This window comes from Fundulus heteroclitus, chromosome 14 (genome assembly GCF_011125445.2).
Source record: "Fundulus heteroclitus isolate FHET01 chromosome 14, MU-UCD_Fhet_4.1, whole genome shotgun sequence".
Classification (NCBI taxonomy): domain Eukaryota; kingdom Metazoa; phylum Chordata; class Actinopteri; order Cyprinodontiformes; family Fundulidae; genus Fundulus; species Fundulus heteroclitus.
The window spans coordinates 4,729,878-4,755,641 of NC_046374.1; the positions used below are offsets into that span (position 1 = coordinate 4,729,878).

General features: G+C 40.4%; 1 protein-coding gene across 1 annotated transcript; it reads left to right on the forward strand.

The window, feature by feature from the left end:
• Positions 1 to 513: 513 nt before the first annotated feature.
• Positions 514 to 24,301, forward strand: LOC105916214 (glycogen phosphorylase, muscle associated). Its single transcript, XM_036146106.1, has 20 exons — positions 514 to 868; positions 4,481 to 4,582; positions 6,159 to 6,237; positions 6,322 to 6,425; positions 7,903 to 8,034; positions 11,168 to 11,279; positions 11,399 to 11,481; positions 12,360 to 12,503; positions 12,723 to 12,815; positions 14,977 to 15,123; positions 16,627 to 16,790; positions 18,160 to 18,274; positions 18,789 to 18,890; positions 18,977 to 19,124; positions 19,216 to 19,274; positions 20,430 to 20,571; positions 20,725 to 20,932; positions 21,971 to 22,105; positions 22,276 to 22,342; positions 23,134 to 24,301. Exons 1-20 carry the CDS (start codon positions 626 to 628, stop codon positions 23,281 to 23,283), a joined length of 2,529 nt encoding a protein of 842 aa, XP_036001999.1. The 5' UTR covers positions 514 to 625; the 3' UTR covers positions 23,284 to 24,301.
• The last annotated feature ends 1,463 nt before the right edge of the window (positions 24,302 to 25,764 follow it).

The window sequence follows — 25,764 nt, forward strand, 5'->3', positions numbered from 1 at the left end:
TGCACTGGATTTTATTTAGAGGTATCAATTTAAAGGGAGTTGTGCATCCTAAACCTCTGATTTTTGTCTGTGATTTTTTTTGGACAACATATGGTTTCTGTACCATCATTCACCCATCCTTCCACTTCATATTTGTTAGTTTGTGTTGTTCCGTAATATTTATCAAAACCATACAAATTCAGAAAGTATGAATACTCTTGAAACGTATTATTATTTGCACTGAATTACATTTTTAAATAGTCTTCAAAGTAAAAAAAAAAATCAAATATATTTTCCTACAAGCTCGGATAGGATAGGATTTCCGGAGATAAGCAGAAAAGAAGTTCCGTCTGCTGACAAGATAATTTTAGCAATAAAATTCAGTCAGTAAATTGTCATCCACTAGCAATAAAACGAGGACTAATTCACAAGGCGTACGCGACGGCTTTAAATTCTGACTCTTATTGTGAAAGCGTTTACCGGAAAAGCTCATGCTTTTCTTTCTAACTTGACACCAAGGTTATAAATACATCAGAAGCGGAAGGTTTCCTGGCCGACGACACTCAGTGGGGATTCAGGGGAGGACAGGGCAGTTCTTCAGCTTTACATTCAGTCTAAGCAGTTAGTACTAACAGCGTCTGCAACCATGGCCAAGCCACTGACGGACCACGAACGGAGGAAGCAGATTTCAGTGCGGGGACTGGCCGGGGTGGAGAATGTAGCGGATCTGAAAACTAATTTCAACAGGCACCTCCATTTCACCCTGGTGAAGGACCGAAATGTTGCCACCAAACGGGACTATTACTTCGCCCTGGCCAACACGGTCCGAGACCACTTGGTGGGCCGCTGGATCCGAACCCAGCAGCATTACTATGACAAGGACCCGAAAGTAAGCATCCGATGCCGCAGTCTGCATCGGCACGTACACACACAGCTGATGCGATGAGCGGTGGGAGGGGACGAGGGGCCGCGCTCTCCTGCTGCTGCTGCGGTGTTACTGGCGATTAGCCGTGCGCGTGCGAGGTTCGTGTGCGTATGAGTGCGTGCGCATGTCTGCTGTGCTCCTCGCGTCCATTTATAGTCACGCACCGGCGCCCTGCTATTGACGCATTTCGCAGTGTTGGTGTACAGCTCGGGTACGCAGACGCCCTGTCTCTCCATCAGCCTCTGACCTTCACCTGACCTCTCCCCTCCACACCTCCACATGCACACACCGGTACACACACTGCTGCTGAGGGTAGCCTACGTGTAGACATTAGCGGCCAGTTCCGGTGGGGACGCAAATGCTTGCTTGGACGTGATTGCGTAACGCCGTTCATCCTTCCCCTCCTACAGCGGCTGCATCTCAAAATGGCCTCGCCACAATGCTGTTTGAAGGACTGTTTAAGATCAAATGTATTTTCTATTAATAGTTCGTGTCATCGATAGAGCGCTCGGCACTGCCTCCTGTTGTTGGCGGGCTGAACACAGATGGGCGTCCCGTTGATTAAAGCGAATAACTCTGGTGTAGAGCTTCATTAGCTTTACACCATACAGCTCTGCGACATGTTCTGCTCTCTCTGCTTTTAAACAAATGGTCTGCTTGTCTAACTAACTAAAATTGTGGTGTAGGTTTTGGCTCTGTTCTTCCAAAAGGTAACGCTGTAGGACATTCAAGGACAGTTCCAGAGATGGTGTGTGTGGATTCCTTTCTAAACGACAACAAAGCCTTTGAGGGTGGAAGGAGGTTTCACCTTACTTGGGGGGGGGGGGGGAACTACTGCAGATCGCTGCAAAGAGATGCAGCAACAAAGACATGAAGCGATGAAGCTTTTCCTGGCTGATACTAATAATCAATTTTCTGACCTGCAGTCTCTGATTTTGACTGGTTAATTTTTAAAATTTATATACGGACTGTATAACAACCATAAAATCATGCTTGAATTTTATTTATTTTAGTTTTTCTAAGATTCCAGTTATCACTGATGAAAACGATTGGATTTACAGTCCATTCTAAAAGTAAATATTATGTCTTTTGATAAAAGTAGTAATTTTAAGTCCAAGGGGAAATTAGGAAATTACAAAAGTATCTTTGAGCATAATTCTGACTGAACAGCAATTTTACCAATTTTGTTTGTAACTTAAGATAGTTGTTCCCCGGGACAGACTGGTGACCTGTCCAGGGTGTACCCCGCCTCTCGCCCACTGACAGCTGGAGATAGACACCAGTACCCCTCATGACCCCACAGGGGATAAGCGTGTTAGAAAGTGGATGGATGGATAGTTGTCCTTAAACATTTTAGGCCAGCCTCCCTATGGAGGAACAGACTTTTGCAGGTCCCCCAACACCTCTAAAAGATGGAACTGAAGGCCACAGATATTTACAAAAGTAAAACATGGAAGAAATCAGTGTTGCTCAAAGCATTATTTAAATCCCCCATAGGCCCATTGTTTCTTTTCACTTGGAGAAAGTGAACTTCTAATTATCACTGTGTTTTATTTTTTAGAATAAAGAAGCAATAAAGTAGGAATTGCACTTTAAACAAAATATAAAAAAGATAGTGCTCCATCAGTCTTTAATAATCAAGAAATGTAAATAAAGGCAACTGTGTTCGTTCTAGACCCATGAAGTTAATTTACTCAAAGCAATCCAACAAATTTATAACATTGTTCAGGATTGATTGGTTGTTTTCTATATCAAAACTGATATACTCAGCAGCTTTTCCTATCCAATTTTTATTTTCCCCATTATTCATTATCACACAATTCTCCCCAACAAACCAAACAGTTTGTTTAAACGGGTCGATCTGGGAAACGAGACCTTGTCTCACTGTCCTGTCCTAAGAAGGTTCAATCTGAAAGAGAAACCTTAAGAAAAGGGAAATAACCTTTAAAAAATGAACACATTAGCAGGGTGTTGCCACGGTGGTAGTCTTCTTGGGGGGGGGGGCAGAATTGAGTAATCAGCCAGGTACTGTTGCTGTGTCACCTTGCCATGTCACCATGGAAACAGTTTTGAACAGTGCAGAAACATGTTTTGCTTACAACATTGGACTCTACATTAGTCCTTTCAGTTGAACAACTAAGGGGCACATGGCAGAGCCAGTGCTTCTCTGTGACGAAAGGACTTGGTTTAGGATTCCGGATCATCTGATCAGGATGCCCCCTGGGTGCCTGCCTCCCTTTGGGGGTTTTCCAGGCATGTCCCATTGGGAGGAGACGCCAGGAAGAGTCAGAACTCACTGGTGGGTCTATATATCCTGTCTGGCCTGGGAACACCTCGGGATCCCTCAGAATGAGCTGGATGCTGTCGCTGGGGAGAGAGATGTCTGGGTTCTCTTTCGGACCTGTTGCTCCCCTGACCCAATCTTGGATAAGTGGAAGACCACAGATGGATGGAGGGGCTTGCCCCACACTTTGAGAATCACAGACTTAAGTGATCTTGGTTTGAAACAGCCCTGTCATGGATGCATCAGCCATATGCACCAGCTGTCCTTGGTGCTGAAGATGAGAAGGTCATCAGTGTACCAGTTAGCTGACACACTGCATGAAATGTGCATGCTTGGCATGTCACTTACTGCTGTTGTATAAATGAAGCACAACTATTCTTTCACTTTTGCATTTCTTGGTTGGTTTCTCTGTCTTTTAAAGAAAGAAGGAAGACCTAGTATATGTCCTGTATATCTTGTCAATAAAGCTCTTTGCTGGCTGCCTTCACCTGAAGAAAAACTGAAAAGTGTGGGAGAAAATGGAAGGATGTTCCCCTTGATGCAACTAATGTTGCACTCACAAAATGTATTGACCATTTATTACACTATATAGTATTGATGATAATGCTGATTAGGAAATTATGTTTCAAAGGAAGGGTCTGTTAAATGGTGATGAACAGGAGGTAACCTTCTCTGCCTTCATTTTGTAATAAAGCTGGTTAGTTTTCCACTAGGAGACGGAAGTTAATCCAAAGCAGATTTCTGCCATTTCAAAAACGGATCAGTTCATCCACACACTAACCTCTAAAGCTTTAATCTATCATGTTTCACTCACCCTAAAGATTGTAGCAGGTTACAGTGCATAAAACAGTGACTTTTCCCATGTACTGCAAAACGGAACATGTTATTTAGTTGGGAGTATTGCAGCGAATTTTCCAGACTGCTGTCCGTTCATTTCCAAAGTGTCAGTTTCACACCTTCACATAGCTGGAGGCAGACTTCCTGCTGCGCTTCAGATGGCCTGGCTGGGAGCTCAGCCCCTTCTTAGAAGCATAAAAGACAAAGACGGCTCCACTGCCGCTGTCTCTGTAGTTCCTTTAGCTTTCTAACACTTTTTCTGACTTTCTTTTGTTGTTTCTGCCCTTCTAGCTTCATAAACATATTTTGTTTTTAGATCTTTTTGAAGCGGTCAGATTTTGCATGAACGTGTAGGTATTTGACAGCAAATAGCCGCGGTTCCATTAACAAGCATCAGACCAGATGGCACTGACATAAAGCCCATTGTTAACTGGTTGTTCTCTGGTTTTCTGCAGCGCGTCTACTACCTCTCCCTGGAGTTTTATATGGGTCGGACTCTGCAGAACACCATGGTGAACCTGGGCTTGGAGAACGCATGTGATGAGGCCACCTACCAGGTAAAGGAAATCAGGGATTCTCAACCATACCCGTACTTCGTCTAGGTGAACTCTGTTAAACATTTACAGTACTTTAAAAAAGTATTCCGATCCGTTGAACCTTTCCTTGTCTGTACGTCTGTAGTGATAAGAAACTGACCTTACATACACAGTCAGGCATTGCCTTCATTGTTGCTTTACATTGAGCTGAAATAATCTTTAATACTGCAGGTTATGGATGATATCTCTTAAAATTCTCCTTCCTGCACTCTCAAACATTCCCTGAGACTTCAGTGTGAAAGACCAACAGTCAGTCATTCATAGTTGGAAAGTAAAATAAAAATGATTGAACAGTGTGATATGCAAATGTGTTCTTCCCCCTTTTACTCTGCTGACCCTTAATACATTCCAGTGTACCCGACATTGTTCATAGGTCCAGTGTCATTATAACGTTTGATATTGCAACTGCACTCCAGTTTCATGTCATCTTATTTATTTGGATGTTAACATTTTATGACAACATGCTACTTTAAACAGAAATGGTGTCGGTTGATTAACAGACTGATGGAGGTCAGCCATCTGCAAATGATAGAGAGAGCCCGTTTCTGAAGCAGGAAATAAAGTGCAGACATACAACACCATACAAGTGTGTGAGAAGTATGGTGACTAGGAGGAATAAACATAGGGGAAGCTCAGCAGACTGGGCAGAATAAATAAGGGGTGGAGTGTATGGCCAGAGGTAGGGCAGTGAGCCATAAACAAATACAAGCTTTATCAAAAAGGAAGTCAAATTACACGGGGTGTGTTTCTACAGAACTCTGGCTGCAAGCCGTTTGACAGATGAGCTGATCTGCTTCCTGTTCCGCTGTTAGAAAGCAAAACTAGCATTAACATGGATTCAAGGTTTACAGGTTTCTGTTCTGACTGTCATTTGCTGAACTTGAGATGTATACAAGTGTTCATGAGATAACCTTCTTTACGACGGTTTACTAGACCAGGCGATCCCAAACTTTTCAGCCTGAAACTCCCAAAATAACACTGCCAGAGACTGGAGACCCCACAATTGCGAGTGGGATTTTATTTAAAATTTTAATTATGAAAATAAATTAACATTTTGTAAGTACTCTGACAAAAAAGTGCAGCCTTCCCCCTGCATTAAAATGAGGAATGTGGAGCATCTTGTAAAGTTATACTTTGTATGGGTTTCACAAATAAGCAAACACTAAATCTTTTTAGCACATCAGCATCAAATCTGCAACCTCCAAGAGGTGTCTAGCGACCCGCTTGGGGGGGGGGGGGGACTCCACTTTGGGAACCCCTGAAATAGATCAATGATACTGAAGAATCAGCAACATCAGAATCAGATTTACTCACCAAGGTACTGCTCATAAACAAGGAATTAGACTTTGGGTCCACGATGCTCTCAATTAACACTATTTAAATGAAAGTATCTAACATTTCCTGTATACTGTGTGCATTGTGTAATGCCAAGCACACTTGAGATGTATTGACTGGACAATGTTTAGAGGTCTACCTGGATAGTCCTGTCAGGGCAACACGGTCACTGCCTTGGCTGAAACAATGCGTTGTTCCTCAGTTGGGTCTGGACATGGAAGAGCTGCAGGACATCGAAGAAGATGCCGGCTTAGGAAATGGGGGGTTGGGTCGCCTTGCCGGTGAGTGTTGGGTTGAATAGTGAAAGAGGGGTTCTGTACAGAGGGGTTCCATCTCACAGAATCCTGCATGTGTTTTTTCTGCAGCTTGTTTCCTGGACTCCATGGCCTCACTGGGTCTTGCGGCCTATGGATATGGAATCCGTTACGAGTTTGGCATCTTCAATCAGAAAATCCTCAATGGCTGGCAGGCATGTACCTATGATGAATTTTCTTTTTTTTCTTTTTGTCTGTTCTGAACCAAATGCAACAGTCTTTATCTGTAAGAAGTTATTTTAAGTTCTGTAAAATGACTAAACTTGTAATTACTCTCTTAAATAAGTCTTAGCTGTTTGCATAGTTTTTTTTTAAGTTATATTGTATTTTATGCTTTATTTCCTTTAATAAAATCTGAACAATCAGGTTCTTGGAAACAGGACTGTAGGAGCTTGTCTCACCATGGCTGCCTTTATCAGTAGTCATAATTGGTATTCCTTTGGATGCCTAAATGGACATTCATCCATTGTTCTTGGTGTGACAAGTAGCTGTAAATGGTCATACCTGAATGTAAGAGATTTTCAACCTTTGGGAAATACTCAAAGCAGCACTGTGCAAGTTTTGAGTATTAGCTTAATTTGATATATGTTAAATAATCTTTCAGGTTAATATCTAGCACCTGGTGCGTATTGATGCTCTGTGCAGGCTGCCCTTCTCAAAAACTCACCTGTGTAACTTGAAGGGGTCGGTCATGTGACCTAGAGCAGTGCTCTAGGTCACATGACCCAGTCTAGGTAATGGCTCAGACTGCTGTAACAACACAACAAAACGGATGTTACACTATCAGATTCCAGAACACCGAGGGAGTCAGTTTTATTTTGTGACAGTATTGCCTTCAGGGATGCTAAAATTGAACGTTACAGGTCTAGCGCCCCTAGTGGCCAAACGTTACATAGTTCTGCTTTAATAGAGCAAAAAGGCTAGCCTCGTGAGACCATCCTGATCTCGCGAGCTTTCAAGGTTTCACTCGCAGATATGCGAAGCAAATCTATCTGGCGGCGTCAGGTTACAAAAAGGCTATAACCCAGAGACACTCTTCTGTGTTGTTGTCAAGCAGCTAGATCTCTATGAAACTTTGAGTCCAGATTGTCTGCACATCCTCTTTGATAGACCTTTATAGTTTCTTGATCAATATTTGAACAGTTATATTCAAGCAATATTTGTTTGAACAAATCAAAACCAGTCACCCCCTGCCCACAACACTTCATTCTTCTTCTACATTCTTCCCTCTCTATTTTCTGTTCTTCCTTGTATCCTCCTTTCTTTCCTTCTCCCCTCTGTCCTTTTACTACTTCCTGTGTCCATCCTTGCTCATATCCTTTATTATTTCCTTTATTCTGCCTGTTCTTCCTTGTGTCCAGTTTTCCCTCTTTCACTGTGTTTTTTCCTTACTCTGGAGATTTGAGTCTGGGAAAGCTTTAGACAGTCCATGTGAGAAAGGTGTAGGGACATCTAGGAACAGAGGATGGATTTGGTGTTGCACTCACTGATCAAGTTTAGAGCTTAAAAGACAGCATCAGTAAATAACTGTTTAATTGATAGCAGAACATTTTACCACAGTGCATTAGCAGGCAGGGAACCAGGTGGACATGAGTGTAAAGTAGTAACTAGTTTCCTATCCCATCTCCACAGGTAGAAGAAGCAGACGATTGGCTGCGTTACGGTAACCCCTGGGAGAAGGCTCGCCCCGAGTACATGCGTCCGGTCCATTTCTACGGCAGGGTGGAACACACACCTGAAGGAGTGAAATGGGTTGACACACAGGTTGGTAAAAACACACACGATCCAGACAAAAACAGAATAACATTCCTTCCTTATCTGCTTCAGCAAATCTGATTTCTAAACTACTGTTCTACAGAAAAAGAGAAAAATCTGATTGTGTCCTGAATGATTTACTGGGCTCCTTAGTGTCCATTCTAGGGTTGAAATCTTGGCTGGAAACATGCTAATCGATTGCTACACAAATAACTAGGGTTGTGTTGCTGTAACCGGTTTCAAAATGAAGCCAACAAGCCTCTTCAGCTGAACTGACAGAAGGATTGGCACAGAAATGGTTGAACACACATAAAAACCACGTTTCTGGTGGGATTCAGTGTTACCGGGTAGAGACAACCGAATCAGATACAGGTTCTGCTGAGGCGGCCTTTAAAAACACTAAATCTGAATAAATTTGTTTCATATGATACAGATGTTTCTGGGGGACCATCATGTAATCCAAAAGCAACTTTAACAGAAAGAAGCCTTTCAAAACCTTGGAAAGTAAGAAAAAGGAGCTCTCCAAAAGAAACATTATGCAGACGTTGTGTTTTGTTAAATCTGTGTCCATATGGACATTCCTATGTCCAGACATTTTAAAATGTCGGACCTTTAAGCACTTTTCCAGAGGGACGTGGAATAGCTCAGCTGAGACGTTGGACTCACTCACCTTCACCTTTTGTGCGGAAATGGAGAAATGTTTGTAACATCTACAAAAGGTAATTAGCTGTTAAAGGACAAATGTCAAAGTTGAACCGGACTGACCCGACTTGCAGCTTGTACGTCTCAGACCAAAGGCAAAACATGTTAAAGGCCAAACACTGCAAAGTATTAGTGCTCACTAGAAGTTCACATAGACTTCAAGTAATCCAAGCTTCACATCTCCGTTATCAGAGTTATGTTTATGACACCAGATCAATGGCTCCTCTCAACTGCTGCCTTCATTTTTAGTTTATGAATATTTGTTGATGAAAAGTTGTGAAACTCTTACAGATGGCTAGACATCTTAAAAGTGAAATATATGCTGTAGTTTCTATTTTGAATATTTGTAGATTTGTTTCTCATTTCTTCAATGGTTTACTGAAGGATGATTCATCCATTAAAACATAACTTTCCTTTGATAGGATCCTGTCTGGAAAATGCACCTAAAAATACAGAGAGTCAATATTTACAGTTTAACACTTCTTATTTCTAATTTCTGCTGTTCTCTGAGATGTTGGATATCAACTTTTGGACCAACTTCCTAACCGATGGTGACCTGTTCTTGCCATCTTAGTGATTGGATTTGATAACCGTCGTTTTCTTCTATTGTTCCACCTCCCTTCTGAGAACTGATACCATGTTCTCTGTGGGGTCATGATCTGGGCAGTTTTTTGTTATCAGGTTTATTTATTTTATTTTTTATTGTTCTGGTCTTTGAGTCACTTTGGCCTTGTTCAGAGCTAATAAACCCAAGTATGACCATTAACACCAGGCATTAGTGCCTGGTGTTAATCTGTCTTGATTATTCAGGTCAGAGTTATGAACTTCATTTGGGAAAAAAACATGCAGTTGCTTCACACAGTTGGCTGTAGACAACGGCATCAACAGTTCTGATGATGTTTCTATAAAATAAAAATATTATTCAGATTGACTAAAATCACATTTTGTGGCACTTTTTGCAGCAACAGTCTTGGTTAATTTGATGTGTGAATCACCTGCAGTGAATCAAGATGCAGAAATGTTTAAGTCATTGATGAAAGTCCTGCATTAAATACCCGAGTGCGAGCTGTCAGCTAATCCACACCCATTTATTGTGCAAAGCTGTGTGGATCCCGCCACATCCATCACAATCAAAACCTGCTGTACCGCTCAGATTCTTGGATCAATGTGAGCTTCTGTGCTTTCTGTGTCTCTGCTCTGTCTTCTTTAACCCCCAGTCCGTCGAGGCAGATGACCGTTAATACTGAGCCTGGTTCTGGAGGTTTTCATCCCTGTTAAAGGGGAGTTTTCCTCTCCACTGTCGCTTCATGCATGCTCAGTCTGAGGGATTGCTGCAAAGCCATGGACACTGCAAACGACTGTCCACTGTGGCTCTACGCTCTTTCAGGAGGAGTGAATGCTGCTTGTCTAGACTTGATGCAATCTGCTGGGTTTCCTTAGATAGGAAACTTTTTGACCAATCTGTATGATTGGTCAAAAAGCACCCCGTAAGCATCTCATCATGGAACCATAAATTTGGGAAAGAATGTCTATTTTCTATTTAAATTCATAGCCACATGTTTGACTTAAACAATGCAGTTTATTTGTCAGACATTTGTTTTAAACCATTAGATGTCCAGGTAATGACTCTGCTGCTGAAGAGGAGTCATATCAGGTCAGTGGTTGTTTCAGAAACCACCTTTTGGACTGCTGTGAGGAAAGCATCCTTGAAAACATTTTGAGTCGTGGGAAGAAGTTGCTCTTTGGAGACATTCTGATGCTACTCCACTCCAACCAGGAGCCCGTCACAGTTTAAGATATGTTCACTGTTTGCAAGAAACAGGGCTCATTGCCGAGCTCACCTTTTGTCCTCTAGACAAATAGAATTTCCACAAGTTCCAATAACAATTCATCAGTGATTATGGACCCATATCCTGCTGCCCATCTTTGTAATTCCTGTCTGGGAGTTTACTCTTGAACAATAGTGGATTCTGTGGAATTTCCCAGAAGCGTCACTCTTTGTGCACTTTGTACAATAATCTTGGTTTCCAAAATACAGTACCGTTCCATTGGCCATGACAGCAGAGGAATTTGAACACTTCAGATTAGACGAAATAATGATTTATGTTCTGTTGGTGCCGTATTTAGTGGTCATTATGAAATATAGAGCATCATTAGAGGACACAGATGTTACTCGATGCAAAGTCGACGGAAAATGTGATGATAAATACTTAAATTTTTTGGGGAATTTTTCATATTCAAGAAATTCTCGAGGTGAGACACAGCCTCCTGACTGTGATAGGTGAGAACTTCTGCAAAATAACAGGGAGAACAAGTTCTAAACACCTTGATGAATCAGATGTGCTCTTAATCAGTTAAAGCAAAAGGTCCCAAACTGTATGCTTTAATAAAGCTGTATCATCAGGTTTACATAATTTCTACGTTTCTTGTTTTAACCCAGGTGGTCCTGGCTCTTCCCTACGACACCCCGGTTCCTGGTTACAGGAACAACATTGTTAACACCATGAGACTGTGGTCTGCTAAGGCCCCCTGTGAATTTAACCTCAAAGATTGTAAGTATTGTTTATATTATTGTCAAAGTGCCATTACTGACATACTGACAGCCTGTTCAGGAAAGGACATTTAGTCAGAACTGGGAGTAAAACAGACTCTCTCTGCTGTTGTCCCCCAGTTAATGTTGGTGACTACATCCAAGCCGTCCTGGACAGAAACCTGGCTGAGAACATCTCCAGGGTTCTGTACCCCAATGACAACGTGAGTACAATTCTCCTTTGTAGCTGCTATTAGTAATATTTTAACCAAATATCTGCCCTTTTTTGTATATTTTCTTATGGTAAGTTATATAAGATGTACTTTAGTACCGAAAAGATCAAATGTATCTTATTATCTTGTATTTTTAGAGATGAGTCACACATCTACACCTGATATGTATCTAATTCTCTACAGTCTCTCAAACAGGTTACATTATTGTTCGTATATTCTTGACATTGAGAGAAATAAAAAAAATAATAATTACCAGATTTTTCTAGGAAAACTCCCTACAGATCCACAAATTTAACTTGGAATCAGATTTAGCTTGATTGCGAGTCCAAACAAGAACGTGACTTTGGTTTCAAGTGCTCAGATTGTACACAGGTTGAGTATGAATATATAAACTTTAGTGGAAATAAAACAGTTCCACCCAAACAACAATTTGTATGTTTGGGTGGAAATGGACATACACAAGATTTAGGCCCAGTTTTGTTTGTATGCTACCTTTATAAATGAGATCCCTTGTCTGTTTTCAGCTGTGTGAGCAGTGCAGGCTTGTGGTGGAATGTAAACATTGGCCAGAACACAACACTAAGAGGATTTGTTACTACAGGGAAAAGCAGAGTAGCAGTTTAAAATTTCTTAGCCATTGCTAATATAGTTTCTGGCTCCAGAATTTTAAAAGCATATTGATGACTCTGCTCCAAGTAATCTGAAATCCTTAAATGTATTTCCAACACAATTGATTTCTTTCTGTAGAGTTGTTCTGGGTCTCTGAGGACAGCAATAATGATAACTTTATATCCAAAGCAGCTTTGTTAGTATAGTGTATGCTAAAAAAAGAGAAAACAAGATAATCACAATAACTCTTTGTTCTTCAGTTTTTTGAAGGGAAGGAGCTGCGCCTGAAGCAGGAGTACTTTGTTGTTGCTGCGACTCTTCAAGACATCATCCGGCGATTCAAAGCCTCCAAGTTTGGCTCCACAGAGTTTGTGCGATTGGACCTTTCCAAGATGCCAGATAAGGTGACAGCTTCATCAGATTCTGACATCTATCCTTGTTTATTTCTGACCCTTTGAGATGTTGCACTTAAACCAATATTTGCACCTTGTATTGATTTCCACTGGGAACTATATAGACAAATCTTTACCATTACCTAGAAATCGTTAGGAATTCAACATAGTGAGTTTATGTAAAGAAAAAGTCCATAATTAGTTATTTTCCTTCTGTGGTTCTGCCGGTAGGTGGCCATCCAGCTGAACGACACTCACCCTGCTCTCGCTATTCCTGAGCTGATGAGGATCCTGGTGGACATTGAGAAACTTGACTGGGAGAAGGTAGGTTATACCACAGTATCCAACTCGATAGCGCTACAAAGAAAAATTCTTGATACTTGACCTTTTTGGAATGCATAGGGGTTTTCTATTAAAGAACAGAAAATAAATTCATTGCCTTTAAATAGAGCAAAACCAACAAGTACTGAGCTCCTGAGATTGCGGTAAGGTGTATTGTGCCATTTCCTGTTTTCTGTGTTGATTGTGGTTTGGTGTTCCAGACTCTCAATTTTATCTTAAATCTCTTTGCTGTGACATCTCTCTTTCTAAAAAAAAAAAAAGCACATTCAAAACACATTCTCTGTTGCTGAACTTAACATCTAGGAACTCCTTGTGTTTCACACGGTTTACTTTTCTCTGCGTGGTAAGAGGTTGCTAGCCTAGCATTACTATTTACTTACTTTAGCTTTACCATTGCTTCCTCCCCTATCCTTCTGGTTAGCTTCTCCATCTCCAAGTCTCCCCCTCTCTCCTGCTGTCTGTGTCTGATATTTAGTTATTCCTCTGCCTCCTTTAGTGATAATGGTATGTGTGATAAATGTAGTGTTTTTGTAGCTTTGGAGGCGAGGGTGTCAGAATTGGAGGCTCGGCTCTGCACTGTTGAAAAACCAGCCCTTAAGCTAGCGCGGAGCCACAGAGATTAGCTTCACGTAGCGGTCCTCCAGCAGTACCCGAGCAGCCAGGGTAACCAGGCCAGCTGGGTGACAATACGCTGGAAGCATAGCTCTAGATTCCAGCCCCTATGTCACCACCAACCCATCTGCGTTTCTAATAAATTTTCCCCACTCAGCGACACACCCGCTGAGAAGCCAACCCTGGTGATTGACAGCTTAATAGTCAGAAACGTGGCACTAGAGACACCAGGGATCATAGTCAAATGCCTGCCAGGAGCCAGAACAGGCGACATCAAATCCTACCAAAAACTGCTGGCTAAGGATAAGCATAAATACAGTAAGATTGTTATTCACGCTGGCGGTACTGACACCTGGTTATGCCTATCGGAGGTCACTAAAGTTGGTGTTGCTTCAGTTTGTAAGTTTGCTAAAACAATGTCGGACTCTGTAATTTTCTCTGGTCCCTTGCCTGATCTGACCAGTGATGACATGTTTAGCCACATGTCATCATTCAACCGCTGGTTGTCTAGGTGGTGTCCTGAAAACGATGTGGGCTACATTGATAACTGGCGAACTTCCTGGGGAAAACCTAGTCTGATCCAGAAAGACGGCATCCATCCTACTCTGGATGGTGTAGCTCTTCTTTTTAGGAATCTGGCCAGATTTATTAGTTCTCCTAAATGCTGAAAACCCAGGGTCCAGAACAGGAAGCAGAGCCGTAGTTTAACACACCTCTCTGCAGCTTCTATACTGTTACACACCCATTACCCTATTGAGACGGTGTCTTTCCCACGACCAAAACTTAACAGATTAAAAACTGATCTTAAAGGAGTAAATCATAAAAATCTCATAAAAATTAATACTACTCAACTCAAAAAATATAAAACAATTAAATGTGGTTTATTAAATATAAGGTCTCTCCCTCCAAAGATTTTTAATGAGTTGATTTCTGATAAAGTGCTTTATTTGTCAGTATACATACAAGGCACATAGAATAAAATTACCTAAGAGGGATGGAAGGTTAGCCTAAGCCGCTGTGACTGAACGCGCCGCCACTAATGGCCGACCTGACTAGCATGTTTGTAGTGGTAGGAGAAACCGGAACGCCCGGAGGAAACCTTCACAGGCACGGATCTTATGATCCTTTCCATAACAGTTGTTTCTCTGGGGTCATTGCTGATGTCTTTCTTGCTGATAACAGTTATTGATGCTTCAGGCAGCAGTCTGGCAGGGATTTGCTCCATGGAAAATGATAATGATGAAATTCGAGGTTCAGTATTTGTTGAACAAATACTGTAAAAAGTCAGGTTGTAGTCAGGTTGAAGCTCTGGTTACCTGATTTTCAGATCATGGGTGGCTGATCCATCAAACATAAAGCAGAGATGTGACAGAGGGTGTTTTCTCTTGGTCTTATGTCTGGAGGCAATTATGATTCTTCTTCTTCTCTTCTTGTTTTTCTTCAAACATTGTGTATCTGACTTTATTTACATTTTTAAAGTGCCCAAAAATCCCATGTCTGGATGACATTGGTTTATTCCTACAATGTGCAGGCTTGGGACATTGTGACTCGCACTTGTGCCTACACCAACCACACCGTCCTTCCTGAAGCACTGGAGCGCTGGCCTGTCGATTTGTTCAAGAACCTGCTGCCGCGACACTTGGAGATTGTCTACGAGATCAACAGGAGGCATCTGGAGGTACGAGGGGTGACTCTGAGTGTGTTACAACTAGGGCTGCAACTAATGATTAATTTAACAATCGATTAATCGGTTGATTATTTTTACTATTGATGAATTGGACCAAAAGTTTTATTTCCACTTCTTTATTCCAAAATAGAACATTTAGACTGAGAGTAATAAGCACACAAAACAAGTTGCTTAGGTGTTCCTGTTGCACCAGTTTATGTTGACTAGATTGTAAATAATTTAATAGTCAAAGTATATATCTATATGAACAAAAATGAAGCTGTAAAACTGGGGTGTCAAATACAGTTTGATTGAACCTCCCCCTTGTTCTAGTGCACCTAGGGAAAAAAATCTGGTGAGCCATCCTTTTATTATATTCCAGCTGGATTATTATGACTTGGTATATTGGTGTTAGTCAGGGCTGCCTGGTGCGACTGAGGAGGGACCAGAATGCTGCAGCCTGTCTTCTTGTACAATGTTAGAGGGAAATAAACTATTTCCCCCAAACGTATTTCTCTGAACTGGCATCCTGTTGATTATAGGAATGATTTTAAAGTCTTGTTGATGTCTTATTAAGATGCTGACCGGACAGGCTCTTTTTGACCTCCTTATGCACCCTCTAGATCCCTTAGAGCTAATACTCGCTTGTTTTTAGCTGTACCGAGGTCCAGGCTAGTTCACAGAGGTGATCTAGCATTTAAGGTTGTGACGCCTAAACTGTGGACTAAAATGCCCCTACACACCATACAGGCTCCTATAGTCGATGTGTTTTAAGCCTTGTTTAAAAACACATCTGTTATCACTAGCTTTTAACCAAGTCCTTTCTCTGCAGATAATTATATATAGAAAAACACAGTTCAGCTTGAGTTCATACTTTGGAGCAGTTTTAGATTATTTACACACTCAAAGTGCAAGCCAGACTACACCACCTTTAGAGCAAAGGGTAAATGAGAGAAGCCATGCAGCTATTAATACAGACACAGCTGAGAACAGAGCAGAGCATACTCAAGAGTGTGACCTGCATCCCCCTGCATGCTTATGTGTTTACACCAGCACTGCTTATAGACTGCAGGCCATAGGTGACCCAAGCACAGCACCAAAATAAAACGGTATGTAGAAACTGGGGTAACATGGAAGGATTGATGTAAGTAATTCACACTCACACCCTTCTACTGAGTCCTAACCAATGAGAGGCGTTCTGTCTAGAGCCTAAAGACCTTCAATGGTGAACATTTGCCTTGACCTCTGAGACTGCACTGCTCCAGCTTCCAACCAAGCAAATTATTCAATACTTTCTGCTATCACTCATTATTTCCCAAAATATTTGTCAAAGCAGGGATTATCAGCTGCCGGCTGAGCTGACCCACAGTTGTATTGATCATTGCTGTTGTGCACAAAGTAAAACTGTAACAAAGCAGCTATCTGCCAAGAACTGTGAATCACAATACTTTTCCCAGGAAGTAATTCAGAATGATTAAATCTCTATGTATTGTCCCCCCCCTCCCCCCCTTGCAGCGGATTTCTAAGGTTTACCCTGGAGATCTTGACCGTCTGCGCAGAATGTCCCTGATCGAGGAGGGAAACGTGAAAAAAATCAACATGGCTCACCTGTGCATTGTGGGGTCTCATGCTGTCAACGGAGTGGCCCGCATCCATTCAGAAATCATCAAAGACACTGTGTAAATAATAATAAAACCTCCTTCCTCCTTCCTGCAACAATCAAACCTTTAAATCTGACAACCAGTCATGCCCAAAGGTTCAGCAGTGTAACAGTTGTGGTTGAATATTTGTATATTTGTTTTGTTACATCTTTCTATATTCTACTAAACAGTTCAAAATAAAACAGCATATTTTTCTAACATTTTTATTTACAAATAGCATCAAATTAATGAAAAGAGAAGGTTTATAGTGTTATTTTTTTCATAGCGGTAACTCTCAGCTGGCTCAGTCTTTTTAGTGCTTGCTGGCAGTTTGTTGGCGCTTGTTTCTTCAACTACTTTTTGAGAACTGACCACAGGTTGTCAGTGGGGTTAATATCGGATCTTTGGTTGCTCCATTATGGTGAAAAATCTTTAAATCATCATCAAATTTTCCTGGATTGTTGGTGGAAGTTGCTGCTGGAGGATATTTTGATCCCACTTTTTATTCATTTTATTTTTCTTGGGCTGAACTGTGAGTTGGCCCGCTCCTTCGGATAAAAGGCAACCATTGGCTTTCTTCAATAGTCATTGCTGTTGGAATGACACAGGACTCATGAATTATTCATCTCTGACTGATGATTCTCCAGGTATCCCTAACAACAAGAAAGACAAATCAGACAAAATAACCTCACCAGTCTTCTGATCTCCATCCGTGTTTCCCAAAGGTTTTTGCCTCTGAGCATATACATCCTACCGACGTTATTAAAGAAAAGAAAAGAAAAAAAAAGCTCTTTATCGGTGGCAACATAATTCCTGAGAAATCATCAGGAAGAGATTAGATGATCTACTCATCCATCAGTCTTCTATTTCTTACAGCTGCTTAATCTGCAGCAGTCCCTGGGGGGAGATGTGAGATATACCCTTGGCAAGTCGGCAGTTTAGCAGATATTTAGACCCAGCTAAACTAACAGTCATGTATTTGGACTGTGGGAGAGAGCCGAGTACCTGTGGAGAGCCCACACACGCACAAGGGGAACATGTGAACTCCATGTAAAAAGACCCATGGCCAGGATTTGAACCCAGGACCTGAAGAAGACTGTTCTTTGCTGGAGTCCTTGATATCCTCAAACCTTCAGTGTGACACATTTTGATACAAAGTGATGATGGCTGCATGGTCTTACTTGGAGTAGATTTATACAAGAAAACTGTCTTTTCAAGCCAATTTGTTCCTTATTCATAACAACCAATCTAGTTAGACTGAATAAGCGACATTGGCTTCACCCGGGCTGATGAGTTGATGATGTTGGACCTTTGGGCATGACTTTAATATTTTTAAACATGATTATTATAATAAACATAATTCACGAATGACATACCATATATGATTGTGGTTTAACAACCCCTCCAGGTTCAAGGACTTCTACGACATGGATCCCCAGAAATTTCAGAACAAGACCAATGGGATCACACCCAGGCGATGGCTGGTCATGTGCAACCCTGGCCTAGCGGAGGTCATTGCTGAGGTATGTGTGCTGGTAATCTCTCATTGAACTGCAGTATTTTGTAGTCAAAATTTAGCTCAGTTGTAAACATTTCTTACTTTTGTCTTAATTAATTGATCTAAAAAGAACAAGCGTCTAAAAAATATGTATTGATCTTTCTATAATTATAGAATTCCTTTGCTAACAACTGACGGGCCCTGCAATTGTTTTTTCCACAAAAATGAATGAGTTGACAGAGTTGCAGAACAACATTTGTAAAGGAGTTGAGTTGCCCCTAGCTGCTGTTTTATCTTGTCAATGTGAGTTTTTGCTTTGTAGACCTGGTCACATGATCATAATACTGGTCGTTTAGGGAGTTAAAATGAGAAGAATTTATCTTTCAGTTCTGCCTCTAAATGTTTTTTTTTTTTTTTAATTGTCCTACATACAAGGTTTTCCCCAGTGTGATACTTTTTCCCTTCTTCTAATTTCAGGAAACTCATCTTTGTACTAGCTCAGAATATTGAACTCAGTCTCTGACCTGTTTAATTTGCAGAGGATTGGCGAGGAATACATCCGTGACCTGGACCAGCTGAAGAAGCTTTTGGACTTTGTAGACGACAATACCTTCATTAGAGATGTTGCAAAAATCAAACAAGTAATTTCTTAAAAAAACAAAATCAGGGTTTATTTTACATGTGACCTTTGTGGGTTTAAATTGTATCTGTCTGCTTGAACTTTAAGGAGAACAAGCTGAAGTTTTCTGCCCACCTGGAGGAGCACTACAAGGTGAAGATCAATCCCAGCTCCATGTTTGATGTACAGGTGAAGAGGATCCATGAGTACAAAAGGCAGCTGCTCAACTGCCTGCACATCATCACACTTTACAACCGTGAGCGCTGCAGAAATCTAGATTAAGGAATGGAGATTAGAATTTAAGAAAATAAGACTTTAATATTTTTTCTTTGTTTGTTTTCAATCAGGCATCAAAAAAGAGCCCACCAAGTCATGGACCCCCAGAACTATCATGATTGGAGGAAAGGTGAACAGCTCTCAGCTCCTTTTTCTAAAATACAACTGCATGCTGTAATATGAAGTTATAGTAGAAGATTGTTAATATTCATTTTGTGTGTTTCCAAAAATCAGTCTTAGTGCAGCATTTGGTCAGAATTTTTCTTTATCATTTTCATTCTGTGGTGTGTGTTATATCGTAGTTCACAGAGTGTGTCAATTCTCCTCTATCCTTTGAACCAATGTGTTTGCCCTCTACACCCAGGAGGGGTCTCTTCTCAACATGCCATCCCCCCAGAGCTTGAAACTTTGTTTTAATACCTTCAGTTTTAGTGTGAGAGTGTGGTATGTTGTAGGTTTTTTTGTCGCTATATAAAAATAATAATTTGTTAGTTTCTTGGAAGACATTAATAGACATTTAAAAATGAGGATTTTATGGTACTGTGTTGAATCATACTTCATAGACCTGGAATAGTTAGCATCATTTTACAATCCAAAAAACACCCCCCAAAAAAAACATATGTGGGCTTCCTCATGGCTCTATTCTTCGCTTTGTCAATATCGTCCAATGAATGTGACATCTTTTAGACATCTGAAAATTGTGCTGAGGCTTTATAAAACTGGCAGAGGTTCACGTGTATTTTCCCTTTCCCATGATGTGTGGTGGATTTTAATGTCACCAGGAAGCAGAGCGTTTCAGGTGTTGCCTTAAAATGTATCCACAGGTGTCCCTATCAGAAGCCTACAAAGTCAATTACATCAGCATCAAGGCTTTCCAAAATGATTTGAATATTTTTTATTTCTTCATACTGAGATGACTTTAAGATATAAAAAGAAAATCTTTTTTTTCTTGATTTATAATTTTGGTAATGGTCACTGACCTCAAACAGTTTAGTCAGAATTCATTCTGAATTTATTCTGATGTAATTTACGGTCTGCTGTACAAATTGTATATATAATAATTTTCTACATTTAGGCTCTGAGGGTAGCTTATTCCCTAAGCCCCCTAAGACCCCCTAAATATTGCCAAAGACCATTTTTTAACTACACAATCCAACATTGTTGACTTGATTTCAAAGTTTTGAATCTTTCAGGAACATATTACTGCCTAGTTGAGCGCAGGACAGCCTGTTTTATCCGACTGACCAGTTGTGATTTATCCTGGGATTTTGGTCTCTGTTTCCAGGCAGCTCCAGGTTACCACACTGCAAAAATGATCATCAAGCTGATCACATCCATCGGGGATATTGTCAATAATGACCCTGTGGTGGGAGACCGCCTTAAGGTCATCTTCCTGGAGAACTACAAAGTCACTCTGGCTGAGAAGGGTAATGAACAGTGCTTTAAAAAATTAAAAAATGTTTATTACTTAGTTAACAGCCACAGTAGACAGACTAATATTATTAATTTAACCCTCTGGTTTGTATTGTCAGACTAGTATGAAAGCTAAAGTTGACTACAGTCTGCTTCGTATATTGCAGTCATTCCTGCTGCGGACCTATCAGAACAGATTTCCACAGCTGGCACTGAAGCCTCTGGCACTGGAAACATGAAGTTTATGCTGAATGGTGCTCTCACCATTGGCACCATGGATGGAGCCAATGTGGAGATGGCAGAGGAGGCTGGAGAGGAAAATATCTTTATCTTCGGCATGAGGGTAGAAGATGTGGAGGCACTGGACAAGAAGGGGTGAGTTTCAGCAGGGTGTAAATTCATAAATGTTCATTAAACTGAGCTAATTATAAATGCAGGAATAGATTTAACAGCTGATCACAAAAAAATTCTTTTTTTTTTTTTTTAAAGAAAAATAATTGTGATAAAGGAAAGTGTAAAAAAACATTCAAGAGAATATTTCTATTTGTAAGGTTTCAACTAAGGGTGCAAACTAACATCGATTAATGGTTTATAATATTGAACGTTTTTACATCTGATTAACTGATTACGTTTGCTAGACAGACCTTTCAGTGTTGTAGTATGGCCGCCATCCAGAAGTGGGCCCCACTGCTCATCCTGAAGCAGAGCCAGACCCCGGTAGTTGTTAGAGAAATAATGATGGTGTAGGCATGCCAGAACAGGAACGTGAAGTGGTCCAAACTGAGATTATTATTATTATTATTATTATTATTATTATTATTATTATTGGATTATTTTACCCCGTTTAATGACAACAAAGATGCAAAGTCCAGTTTATGTGGCTGTTTTTAAATATAAACACTCAACAAGCTCCTTAAGTTACCGCGTGAATAATTCCCATTCAGTCGAGCTGCATGGCAGAGCAGCGTCAGCTTCTCAACCAAAATGTACTGATGTGCTCGGCAGGAGAGGATGTGATGACAGAAAAGCAGAGGGCATTAGGCAAAAAAACTGTAACATCACACAATAAGACATGATGCTAATCAGCACGACTGACGGAGAGGGCTTTTCTTAGGAATATAAGTGTTTCACATAATTTATTCATCTTGTTTCTGTTGAGTAACCTAATAGGTTACTGTTTTGTTATATTTTGTAGATTATATTATAATATTTGTTTATTCAGTCAGTTTTTAAAACGGGTGGAACAATAAATTGTTAATGGTAACCTGTTGTAAAAAAATAACTTTTTGCACGTTTTTAACTTCCATTTCAGCAGTGTATATCTTTTTAAAATAATTGTGTTTTTTAGATGCTTTATGATGTTGTATGTTCCTTAGCCCTTTGGTATGATGGATGTCTGTGTCTTGTCCTCAGCTATGATGCCAACTCTTACTACAACCGTATCCCTGAGCTGAAGCAGGCGATGGACCAAATATCGGGAGGCTTTTTCAGCCCCAGTCAGCCTGATCTGTTTAAAGACCTGGTCAACATGCTGATGCACCATGACAGGTAACATCACTGATGCCGCTGGCCAATATTCACAGACGTTATTGGTCACATGATCCAAACTGCATCTGTTTAATGTTATCAGCAATGTATGAAACAGCATAAAATGATAAGTTCTCTGAAATGACGACACATGTTTGAATAATTTTGTCCACTTTCTAACTGTTCTGCAGATTCAAAGTGTTTGCAGACTATGAAGACTATATCAAATGTCAGGAGAAGGTCAGCGCACTCTACCAGGTCAGTGGGTCAACAGTTTTATACAGTGCTGTTTTGAATGCCTTCAAAAGAGCATATTCATGAGTTTGAGAAATACACTGATCAGGGAGGGTAGGGATGCAGCATCCTTTGTTTTCTCACCACACTGACGGCCTAAATCCAGCTGTCCTAGGAAAGTCTGAGTGACTTGTTGAAGTGTTTAGTATACACTGCAAATGACCACGAACACATCATATTCATGGTGAAACATGGTAATGGCAGCATCACAATATGACAATCCTCTTCAGCTGAGACAGAAAACCTTGTCAATGCTGATGGAAGATGGATGGAGCTATCCAAGACAAACCTGGAAGGAAACCTGTTGGAGGCTGCAGACTGGGCTGGAGGTTCACCTTCCAGCAGGACAACCATATTTAATATTCTACCATAGATACAACAAAGCAGATTCATGTACTGGAATGGTCCAGTCAAAGTTCAGACATAAATCCAACTGGGAATCTGTGGAAATACCTGTAAAATGATCAGATATTCTCCATCTAATCTGACTTGAGATGTTTTGCGAAGAAATTCAGGACAAAAACTTTAGCCTCCAGATATGCATAGCTGGCAGAGAGACATCCCAAATAATGTGCAACTGTACTAAAATTTGCTTCTACAAGGTATTTGCTCGGTGGGGGTGGATTACAAATTTTGATTTTCTTCTCTAATGAATTTTAGAAATTCTCATATTTTTGTGGAAACACAAATTTTTCCGTTTACTTTAGCAAAGAATTAATTTTGCTGTCAATGTTTCCCATGCCTCTCTTAATCAGAACCCCAAGGAGTGGACCAAGAAGGTGATCTATAACATTGCCAGCAGTGGGAAATTCTCCAGTGACCGCACCATCTCCCAGTATGCAAGGGAGATCTGGGGAATGGAGCCCAGTTTGGAGAAGATTGCTGCCCCAGACGATCCTCGCTGAAGGGCCACAGCTGCTTCCTTTCCTTCACTGTAGCTCGCCATGTGCTTAGACGCCCCCTGTAGCCTCTTCACTTTGCACTGTGGCGTTACTTCCTTACTGGATCGGTCTCTGTCCAGCCTGTGTGGTTCCTACTCTACATTGCACTTACCTGAAACAAGCTTAAATGGAATCCTGTTTTCTGTCTTCACTTGAAAGACAACTAACTGGGCAGTTAGAGACTCTTGGTTTTTAACTTTGAAGGGATCACATTTACAGTTTTATTTTAGTAAGATGATAGAAAGCTTTGCTAAGTTTAGTTGTTTCGAACATTCTTGAGCTTCTGGTACATTATGACACTGCGGGAACAGTAAAGATTTCTTCCATTGTTTGTGTTTTTGATTAAACACAGGGACATTTTTAACCTGGATTCCCACATACCTCCACAAAAAGCCAGCAGTTTAGCCTCAGTACTGTTGTTCAGAACCGGTTATGACTTGTTATAGGCAGAGGAAGTAGTGAGGGGTCAGAGGGTATCCCAGCCACATGACATTACAGTGACTGGATGGTTTTAAAGGAACCTATTTTTCCATATTTGCAGGTTTGACCATATTTATGTGAGGACTTCATATTAAAGAGATATTGATTGTTATATGTTTTATGGTGTTAGCTGAATGTAATCATTTATGTGGTTTGATATTAATACATAACTATATAGAAGAGCTTTAATGCAGATCTATATTTAGCTGTGATCTCGTCAGCATGATTGTGTGGCTCATTCATGATCTGTCTTCCTAAAAGTGATCTGTGTTTAAAAAAACTGCCTTTAACAGAGTTTTCCTTTAGGTGTATTATCTGCTGCCCGTGTGTGTCTGAAACATAGCTGAGTCCACCACACTGTACTGTAACTGCATTGATGTACTGTAACTTCATTCTCTTGTTCTGCTACTTGCATTTGCCTGTCTGCTGCAAAAACTGCTGTGCTCAACCAGAAATCAGCTTTATTTAGTTTAATAAAGATGAAATAAATAATGAAACCTTATTAACCTTATTATGACTGTGTATTAGTAAGGAGAAATAGACTGTCACATTTCAACGCACAGATATATGTTAAACTCATTAAATATCATTGTCATTATCAGTGTGTGATTTGCAAAAAAAAAAAAAAAAAAAAAAAAAACAGGGGGGGGGGGATCATTTCAAAAGTTTTATTAATGAATAAAAGTTTAGCTAGCAGGTGCTCTTTCAGGTAGATTCAGATCCAGTAGGTTAGACTTGTTTTTAAACTTGTGCCATCTACTGTCAGGACTCGGGAGTGGGTATTAGTTTACTTTAACCGCTTTGAGCAGAAAATGTAATAATACTCTTTAGAAACAGTAAAATTTACAAATATGAAGGACACAAGACATGTATTAACATACATTTTTAAAAATCCATAATATTACTTATTCACCCCCCCCCCCTCCCCCCCACACACACACACACACACACACACACACACACACAGGGATAAAACATGAATGACCGGGGGGCGTCACAAACAGAGGGGGGTAATCCCCCCCATTCCCCCCAGCAAATCGGACCCAGGTCATTTTACAGAATGTGAATTTCTTTTTTGTGCCAATGGACACAAAATTAACCATACATGAACCAAAATGTATCTAGTCTGAATTAGGACTGGGTGATAAATCAATTCAATCGATGAATTCAAATTTGCAATTTTTTTAAGATTTTAGTTTTGGAAAATCTGGACTTTATTTTGCCATCATACTCATTGGACTTCCATGAAGAGAATAGAATAGAACGCAATGCTGAATATATGGTTAGGAAAATATACTGTCAAAATATTGTAAAGAGGACATTTTATTATAATAAAAGGCACTTTAATTTACTCATTTACTTTTTTTTTAAGTCAGTTTAAAGTTAATCAGATCCATATCTGATCTTTTTTGACTCAGATTTACAGTGTGTAGTCTGATTAGCTTGATAAGTATTTAATAATCTTTTTTAATTTATGATTGTTAAATGACAGTTATCTTGGTCTACCAAATAAAATATGAGCCAATTTGCCATCAGTATAGGAGATTTTCACTCAAATTGCATGTCTATCAATCACTATATTACCATCTGTTAATCCCAAGGCAGAGATTGATGGATTTCAGGAATTACTGTTGAAATATCTGGATTTCTTTCGATTTACAGTGCCGATGAAACAGGGAAATACTTCTTCATTTGCACACACACGTGGCTTGTTTACCACACCACAATTAACAATCAGGCACTGACAATGAGTCCTGTGGGTTCTGTTTAAGCTTGGCCTTATGATTGGACATCAAAACGGCAGAAACGGTGTCACCTTAATGCAGAATCCGCTGGTCAGGAACAGTGGAGCAAGGGAGAAGTAACCAACCCAGGATCACCCAGATGTACCAATCATACTCTCTTTGATCACACACTAACAAAACAGACAAGTAGAGGTGATGCTGTCTAATGCTCATGGCTTAG

Excerpts from the sequence above, each read along its gene's own strand:
- LOC105916214 (XM_036146106.1), top strand. The coding sequence starts at position 626 with ATGGCCAAGCCACTGACGGACCACGAACGGAGGAAGCAGATTTCAGTG. Across the intron at positions 11,280-11,398 it reads TGAATTTAACCTCAAAGATT|TTAATGTTGGTGACTACATC; the intron begins GTAAGTATTGTT and ends GTTGTCCCCCAG. Across the intron at positions 19,125-19,215 it reads CATCATCACACTTTACAACC|GCATCAAAAAAGAGCCCACC; the intron begins GTGAGCGCTGCA and ends GTTTTCAATCAG.